The 10,000-nt window shown below is 37.8% G+C and overlaps 2 protein-coding genes across 2 annotated transcripts in view; one reads left to right on the top strand and one right to left on the bottom strand.

Annotated features, from left to right (window-relative positions):
• LOC125040827 (neurotrophin 1-like) overlaps nucleotides 1-950 on the top strand; it is a 1,467-nt gene extending 517 nt beyond the window's left edge. The window contains exon 2 of the mRNA XM_047635571.1: nucleotides 1-950. This exon is cut by the window's left edge and continues 48 nt beyond it. Coding sequence (XP_047491527.1) covers nucleotides 1-702 — 702 coding nt within the window. The 3' untranslated portion in view covers nucleotides 703-950.
• Nucleotides 951-7,313: 6,363 nt separating this feature from the next.
• LOC125040816 (neurotrophin 1-like) lies at nucleotides 7,314-9,142 on the bottom strand. The gene is made up of 2 exons (XM_047635557.1): nucleotides 9,116-9,142; nucleotides 7,314-8,288 (listed from the first exon to the last, which is right to left on the bottom strand). The coding sequence occupies exons 1-2, from the start codon at nucleotides 9,131-9,133 to the stop codon at nucleotides 7,539-7,541; spliced, it is 768 nt and encodes a 255-aa protein (XP_047491513.1). The 5' UTR covers nucleotides 9,134-9,142; the 3' UTR covers nucleotides 7,314-7,538.
• Nucleotides 9,143-10,000: the final 858 nt, after the last annotated feature.

Raw genomic sequence — 10,000 nt, 5'->3', positions numbered from 1 at the left:
GCCAGCTTCAGCCTCGGCGGCCACCACACTTCTCACCACTCCGCCTCTCACCACGCAAGGCCTTCATACCACCCACAGCCGTCTTACCACCATCAGCCTGCTTACCACCCACAACCCTCCTACCATCCTCAGCCTGCATACCACCCTGCGCCCGCTTACCATCCACAGCCTTCCTACGAACATGGACACGAGCCTGCAGTGCCAGCATGCGCCGCCAACACAACCAAGCCATGGTGCCTCGAGGACACTGAGTATCCCACCTACGAAATCAAACACGCGGCCGAGTACCACTACGAAAAGGTCCTCTCCCTCTATGCTGACGTAGTTGATCTTAACACCGAGCTGTCTGTCGAGCGGCCAAACACCCTGGAGGAGGAAACTTACTTGTGCCCATCTGAGACCGCTTACGTGAGGCCCCTTCGTGCCCAGAACACCGAGGGTAAATGGCGTGTGATTGTAAACAATATCGATGCCCATTATCAGACTCTTACTCAGACTACACGCATCGAAGAGTGCCTGACCTCTGGCGACGCATGCCCTCTGGTGCCTGACTGCTACGAGTCCAAGTGCCTGCAGAAGTCCATCTACCACCGCTTCCTCGTCTACGACCCCTATGATCAGTACTTCCCCTTCGCCATCGAGACATTCAAGCTTCCCGCCAGCTGCGCTTGTCTCCTGGGCGCCTACACCATCGACCATTAACCACAAAGCCAATAATCTCTCGCCACTTTTAAGGGGATTGGATCTGACCCTTATTATTAAAATAAAATAACTCTAGTACCCTGGGGACACCAATGCAAGGCATACCGGCCCTGAAATAACTTAAAGTACGTGAAGAAAGCAGTTCTCTGATCATCTTGCTATGATAACATCTACACAAATTATCTATTTTGGACATAGCCTATTTAAACCCTTTGTCGCATGAAACATAATAAAAAAACATTACTTATTTTTCGAATATGTATTCGCCTTTTCATAATCAAGTTCTAAACCTTTAACTAAGAGAGAAGTAAAATTTGTAATTTTATATACATACTCGGTATACACACAATCACAGACATATATTTACATGTATATTTATATCTATATATGTTATTGTGTATATATACACACATCATCTCTCTCACACACACACATATATGTATATACATACATATATATATATATATATATATATATATATATATATACACATGATCATCATCATCTGGGGAGCTAACGCATCCACCCTTCGCTTCCAGCCACGGGAGTCCTTCATGGCGAGTCTCCAGGCAGGCCCTCGACCTATCTCTAACTCCTCGCGACAGGACTGGTCGAGCTGCCCGAGCCATGACCTCCTAGGTCGTTCCACGGGCCTCCTCCACCCAGGATTGTCTCACTAAATGACAACCTAATGGGCAGGGTCATCCACAGAGAAACAAGCCAAGTGCCCATGTAGCCTGCGTTGGCGATCCCAGATTATGCAAGTAATAGGTCCCATACCAGTCTCGCGTTGTAACCGTTGATTGGATACATGATCTTTCCAACTGTGCCCCATGATCCGGCATAGGGACTTGACTGAACGGGTTTCTCTAAAATCCGGGATCTTGGTCCAATAGACCTTTAGGCCCAAGGTTTCGCCTCATTGCTGAATGCATTAACAGCCGCCACCAGTGATTCCAGAGACTCAGAAAGGATAGCAACAGATAGGATAGCAAAGTTGAGGTCAGTGGCATTGATATTGCCCTGTGTTGCTCCACACTGACTTTGGATAGTAGTTTTGCCCATTATCCAGTCCATGTAAGTGCTGAAAAGTGTTGGTGCGAGGACACAGCCTTGCCTCCCCCCTGAAGTTCGACAGGCCCACACCACACTTTACAGCACTTTCAGTACTAGTCTATAGATTTGCTGTTAAGGCAATAATCTGTGTCGGAATTCCCCTAAGTCTCAGGATCCTCCATAACGATTCGCTACACACACACACACACATATATGTGTGCGTGTGTGTGCGTGTGTATATTAACTGAAAGAGAAGTAAAAGTTATGATACACATACACACACTTCCTGACACACCAACACCCACACATATTTGAATCTTACCTACACAGTATAATAGATATATACATATACATACATATAAATATACATATATGCGTGTGTGCATAATGAATATGCGTTTGTGCATGTCTCTGTTCGCTCTCTCTCTATATATACACACGCACATATTTCTTAATCTCTTAACTTCATTATATTATTATTAGACACCCACACGCAGTCTCGCATCTTATGCACATAGACATAGACATAAATGTATCTATGTATCAAACTTATGTGTATATATATGTATTTATATACATATATATAAATATATATACCTATGTATATACATTTATATATATATATACATATATATAATAATTATATATATATATAATAATTACCCTTCGATGATAACTGTGATATGAAAATGTTAAAGATTTGAACTTAACCTGAGAAATTCACAATCAACCCAACCGCCCCGGATTTATGTTCTGTCCCCTGCAGTTTTTGTGAATTTTGTTACATACAGATGGCTCCATATGTGCTCAGCCGGTAAGAAGTCTATGACCGATCCTGATTTCCCCATTCCTTTAATTGGCGGGAAAATGTGTTTTTCTTTTTAATGCAGTTGACATCGATGTCGCTATTAGTGTTATTGATGTTACGATTATCAAATTGTTATTAAAATCTCGATAATATTTAAGACAATGAAATAATGCAAAAGACCATTTCCAAAAGTTGAGGAAAAGGATAAACGGTAATATAGGTAGGACTACTAACTGACTCCTTGGTGACTAAGCACTTGTAGAGCCATCTATGTGTAAATATAAGAAATAAACTTGTACGAAATTGTGGAGATATTAATTCTCATTCATACATTTTCTACATTTGTCAACATGAATACGGTTCATACATATGTATATATATGAATATTTGTATGTATGCATGTATAAGCGTGTGTCTATATATACACATTTATATACATATATATACACATATACACTTACAGCTATATGTATATGTATGTATATGTATATACATTTACATGTATATTTATATACATGAATATATATGTATACATATACACATACATATGTATAAATATATGTATGTATATATGTATTTATGTATATGTATGTATATGCATATTTATATGTTTATATATGCATATATATGTACACACACACACACACACACACACACACACACACACGCATATGTATATATATATACATATATTTGTATGTAATTATACATATGTATGTGTATATATGTATAAAAATATATACATATACATAGATGTATATACACACACATATACATACATGCATTCATATATACATATATATGTATGTATGTAAGTCTATATATGTGTATGCATGTGCACGTGTTTAGTTGTGTATGATATAGGAGTATGTATGCATATCTTATCCATAGGAGCAAATGTAAAGGTGTATGCTTGCATGTGCATATGCATGAAAATTAACATATGCGTAGTACATAGGGCATTTGGGGATGGACAACTATGGCTGCACTAGATGTATATACGCATAAATGAAATTGGTGTAAGATATAATCACGTATATGCACTTCTGATACTCAATTCCATGCTCAAGGGAGTATACCCTGGTGTAGTGAGCAGGCCCGTGCAATTCTGCTCGTAAGTCCACACTAGACAGGGACAACCCTGCTGGATGGGCTCATCAGTGGCATCCCGGCTAAACTACTCCCCACCACCAAAATACACCTAAGCTAGAAGGTGGGGGGGGTAACTCGGCTGTCTACCTCTCAACTGAAAAATATGACTACACAAAGCAACGGCCCTTACTCCCCGGAGGCGAAGAAGCCCCTTGTTCGGCGGCGATCATAATCGCTCCAGAGCAGAGGGTGCTAAAAGTCTCTGTAAAAACAGGCCGGCCCACGTTGATGAACCTTTGTACATATAATATAAGGACAATGAGAACTGAATCCGACTTACTAGTATTACTTGAGGAACTATCTTTCATTAAATGGGATGTTGTAGAACTCAGTGAAGTTAGAAGACTAGGCGAAGAACTGAAAATACTAAATGATGGACATGTACTCTATTGGAAAGGTAAACCCCAGGGTAGCAAGCAGGAATTAAGGGTAGGTTCTTAGTTCACAAACGTTTAGAAAAGAATATAGTAGAATTCCATAGTATGAACGAAAGAGTGGCTTCAGTAAAAATAAAAATAAATAATAGGTACAACTTAAAGATTGTATTAGTCTATGCTCCAGCCTGCAGCCACAGTTATGAAGAAATAGAGAGCTTCTATGAAGATGTTCATTTAACCAGTGAGAGAGTAAAAACTCATTTCACATTAATTGTGGGAAATGTTAATGCCAAAATAGGTAAAGAGACAGGAGAAACCGAAGTGGGGTATATGAATAGGCACTAGAAATGAGAGGGGACAAATGTTAGTCGATTTTGTGTAGGCTCGATCACTCAATATTATGAATACATTCTTTGAAAAAAAGACTACAGAGTGGAAGTGGACATGGAAGATGCCATTTGACTTCATAATTTCAAATAAGCATGATATAGTAAAAAAAAAAAAAAAAAAAAAAAAAAAATGTATTAATAAAGTAAAGTTATTAATAAAGTAAATGTGGTCAGAGGCCAAAATAAATTATACCTCAGAAGGGAATGGAACAAACTCATATGAAAACCGCAGCCAAACTGAGCTAACTTGAAGACCAGAGCGACAGAACTTATCCTTAATGTCCAAAACAGATATTCACTTCTCAGCGACGAAGTTCTCAACATTGACCAAATCAATAAACATTTCAACGACATAATAAAGGAAGCTGCACTTGAAGTAGGCGGTAAGAAGCAAAACTCCAGAAGCTATTCGAAGACAGGGAGCAGAGAAGGTATATTGTAAAATATTGGAAGATATACATGAAGATGGGACAGCAACCATCAAGCTCCACACGAAAACCGCTAAAATAGCAGTTAAAAAAGGTGTTAGATAGGGCGATACTATCTCACCAAAACTGTTAACTGTTTTTTGAAGAAAAATTCAAGAAACTAAAATGGAACAGAAAGGGTATCAAAAAAAGGAGATGAATACCTAAACAATCTAAGATTTGCAGATGATATTGTTCCCTTCAGTGAATCTACAAATTAAATGCAGCAACTAATAAACGATCTGAATAAAGAAGGTCTGAAAGTCAGACTTAGGATGAACAAGAGAAAGATTAAGATTATGTTCAACATTCAATTCGAACATACATGTACAAGGTAAAGCACTAGTAGCAGACACAGTAGCAGACACAGTAGCATAGTAAGAGGTTCCTTGCCATTATGTTTAAGAAGACAAGTCTTTAACCAATGCATCCTCCCAGTTATGACCTATGGATCAAAAAACATGGACTACAACCAAATTACTGGAGAGGAAACTAATAAGTCCCTAGAGAGGGATGGAGAAGTTGATGTTGGGAATTACCTAAGAGATCGGACAGCTGCTCAAAATACTCAGCCAAACATTCAAGAACCCAAACATAGTCTGAGATGATCTGGCCATCCACTGAGCAGACTGCAGTCATCTCTGAGGAGGGCTTAGATTTCAGTTTTCTTAGGGTTGGTAGGCAGGGTAAAGAAAGGGCCTTCAACCTCTACAGCCAGATTCCTGATGAACTATTCATTGTCCCTTCTCAGCAGTGTCCAAGCCCTACATCCCAAGGGACAGGGCAATTCCTGATTGCCTTTCTGCCGAGCCAGGCGACACACATCAGTAGCCTTCAATGTCTCCAGGGAGATGAATTTCTGGCTTGCCCTTGGGGCTTGAAGGTCTCCCACAGAGCAACTGGGATGTCAGGTTTTCTGTGAATCGACCAGAACTGCTGTCTCGAACCTTCGGTACACCCAGAGAGGAATCGAGAGGTTGATGCTGGGAATTAGCCTGAGAGATTGGATGAAGGCGACATGGATCAGGGAACCGACAAAAGTGTAAGATATACTTGTGAACATCAAAAAGAAAAAAATGGCAACAGGCAGGTCATATACGTCGGAGACAGTACGACAGATGGACAAAGAAAGTAACAGACTGGACTATAGATAACATAAAGAGGCCAAGGGCCAGACCAATGACAAGATAGTGTGACGAAATTATGAAATCTGGGGGCCAAGACTGGAAACAAAAAATGCAAGACAGAGAAAGTTGGCAAACATTGGGAGAGGCCTACGTCCTGCAGCGGATTGATTTAGGCTGATGATGATGATGATGATGATATCTACATATACATGTTTACATATATATATATACATTTATATTATATCCTCGAATGAGGATCTCAGTTACCTGAAAGGTGGAATGTTAATTCTGATTTTTAGTTTATTTTGATATTTTTTTTTAGCTGGCAAGTGAACAATTCAGATTTCGATTTTTTTTTTTTCAGAAGACTTAACAACCTCGCTTGTACTATCAGTTTTTAAGTATATATGTGTGTGTGTATTTATGTCTATATGTCTGTCTATATATACATATGTATATATAAATATATATATATATTATGAAATATAATGATCAGTTACTTGATATTATCTAAGTATTGGAACTTCCTTTTACCATAAACAATTCCCATCATTTGATTTTTACCCAAATTATCACTTCTTGCCACGTGACCAACGTACTTCAGTTTACGTCTTTCAATGGTATTTAATATCCTCTCAAAAAATGTCTGCCTCTATTTTATCTAATACCCGACGATTTGTCCTGTGAATCAGTCCAGCTAACACGAAGTAAACGTCTATAGCACCACAGTTTAAAAGTTTCCTTTCTTTTCCTTTCATTCCTCATTACCCAACATTCTGATATTTAACTGGCAATGGGAAACACCATTAATTGATGAAGTTTTTTATTTTATTTATTTATAGTGGGATAAATATCATTTCAGATTATGCTATGTCTGATGGTCTCTTTCTACTTTCATTAATTTGCTTTTGCTCACATTTAAGTATAATCCTACTCCTTCACTTTTCTTGACTACTGGATTGACTAAATCTCGGAATAGATCCGGCAAGTAGAGCATCATTTGCATATCTTACCTTTGGCACATTTCTGCCTCCAATTTTGAAAGTTCTTTCAAACTTCTCTGTTGCTTCTCTTATAATTTTCTCTGCATAGAAATTGAATAAATACGGTGAAATAATAAAACCTTGCCTAACTGTTCGTGTGTACGTGTGTATTTGTGTACGTATGTGTTTTATTCCCTTGTAATTGACGATATCTGATATTCATTGTCAATAGGTAGATAGATATTCAGAACGTGTTAAAATAATATTTATTTTCATTTCTAGTGAATTTTCATCATTTCTGCAAATATTATCACAGCAAGATGACTAGAGAACTGCTTTCTTCACGTACTTCAAGGCATTCCAAGTATGGTATGCCTTGCACTGTTGTTGCCAGGTCACTGGGGAGCTTAAGATGTCGCTCACGCCGATGAGGTCATTTTCCCCATTAAATGGACTTTCCGATTAGTGGCTTCGCGGTTAATGGTCGATGGTGTAGGCGCCCAGGAGACAAGCGCAGCTGGCGGGAAGCTTGAATGTCTCGATGGCGAAGGGGAAGTACTGATCATAGGGGTCGTAGACGAGGAAGCGGTGGTAGATGGACTTCTGCAGGCACTTGGACTCGTAGCAGTCAGGCACCAGAGGGCATGCGTCGCCAGAGGTCAGGCACTCTTCGATGCGTGTAGTCTGAGTAAGAGTCTGATAATGGGCATCGATATTGTTTACAATCACACGCCATTTACCCTCGGTGTTCTGGGCACGAAGGGGCCTCACGTAAGCGGTCTCAGATGGGCACAAGTAAGTTTCCTCCTCCAGGGTGTTTGGCCGCTCGACAGACAGCTCGGTGTTAAGATCAACTACGTCAGCATAGAGGGAGAGGACCTTTTCGTAGTGGTACTCGGCCGCGTGTTTGATTTCGTAGGTGGGATACTCAGTGTCCTCGAGGCACCATGGCTTGGTTGTGTTGGCGGCGCATGCTGGCACTGCAGGCTCGTGTCCATGTTCGTAGGAAGGCTGTGGATGGTAAGCGGGCGCAGGGTGGTATGCAGGCTGAGGATGGTAGGAGGGTTGTGGGTGGTAAGCAGGCTGATGGTGGTAAGACGGCTGTGGGTGGTATGAAGGCCTTGCTTGGTGAGAGGCGGAGTGGTGAGAAGTGTGGTGGCCGCCGAGGCTGATGCTAACGTGCGAGCTCTGATCAGCCAGAGATATAGCTACCATAGAGAGCAAAACCTGTAACGCAAAATAAGATGTACGGACATGGAAAAAACGTTTGTATATTTAGGTCATATAGGTATTGATATATGTATATATACACACCCATACATAAAAACGCACACACACACATACATATATTGAAATATATATACATAAATAAATATGTAAATATATGAATATATATGTATATATGTAAATACTGATGTATATGTATATATATGTAAATACTGATGTATATGTATATATATGTAAATACTGATGTATATGTATATATACATATATATGTGTGTATGTGTTAGAATATATATGTATATATACATATCAATGCAAGTTTTGCATGTATATGTATACTTATATATGTATGTTTATATACATACATTCATACATACACAAACACACACATGTGTATATACGGATATATATACATATATATACATACATATATATATATATATATATATATATATATGTGTGTGTGTGTATTCATATATACACGCACACATACACACAGTATATATATGTATATTTGTATATATATATTAATATATATTTTTGAGTATATGTTTATATATACACATACACACACATATGTAGTATGTGTGTGTGTATGTTCATATGCATATACATATATATACATATAAACATATATATACATATATAAATACATATATGTATATATATATATACACATACACACACACATATATGTGTGTACGTAAATATAAACTCACATGATATAAATGCACATGAGAGTGAATATATAATGGTTGTTACTGTATACATACATGCCCCATGTGTGCATTTAAAATTAGTTTTCCTTCTGAAAGTACATATTGACTCACCACGCATCGGAAAGCCATGTTTGTATCTTCAGCTGTAGGTTCAAACTGTAGCTAGCGTAATGATGGCCCTCCATTTTATACAACGAGCACCACCCCCCACCCCTACTCCCATGCACCACTCTCACGCATTACCTTCAGAGGGAATCGAATGGTGAAATTAACTGAATCCTATTTTATGAGCTTTGTGAATTTTCTTTCAAACTGCCTTATAAATTTGCTTGCGAATTTTATTTACGTAGTTTATTTTTGATCTCCTTATGGTTATAGAACAGAAAATCAGGGGAAAATAAACGATTATATAAACTAGGAGAAGTATTACGGCAGAAAGAACATTACAGTGAAAGGGAACCTTGAGGCAGTCCTATCAATGTGGATCCATATTGCTTATCCTTTGTATTAGCCAAGTTCATCACATACACATACGTACGCACGCACACAATTACACACACACACACATACATATATATATGTATATATATATGTGATGTACATATATATATACATATATATAACGTATATATGAGTATAGACACACACACACACACACACACACACACACACACACACACACACACACATATATATATATATATATATATATATATATATACACACACACATATATGTATATATACTGTATGTTTACATATATACATAAATAAATATATATATATATATATTTATATATATACATATATATGTATGTATGCAGTATATATATATATGTATGTATGCAGTATATATATATATATATATATATATATATATATATATATATATATATATATACACATATATATGTATGAATGCAGTATATATATACACACACACACATATATATATATATATATATATATATATATATATATAAACAGACACACATAC

Source organism: Penaeus chinensis, chromosome 29 (genome assembly GCF_019202785.1).
Source record: "Penaeus chinensis breed Huanghai No. 1 chromosome 29, ASM1920278v2, whole genome shotgun sequence".
NCBI lineage: Eukaryota > Metazoa > Arthropoda > Malacostraca > Decapoda > Penaeidae > Penaeus > Penaeus chinensis.
This window is presented reverse-complemented; position numbering and strand designations above follow the sequence as displayed.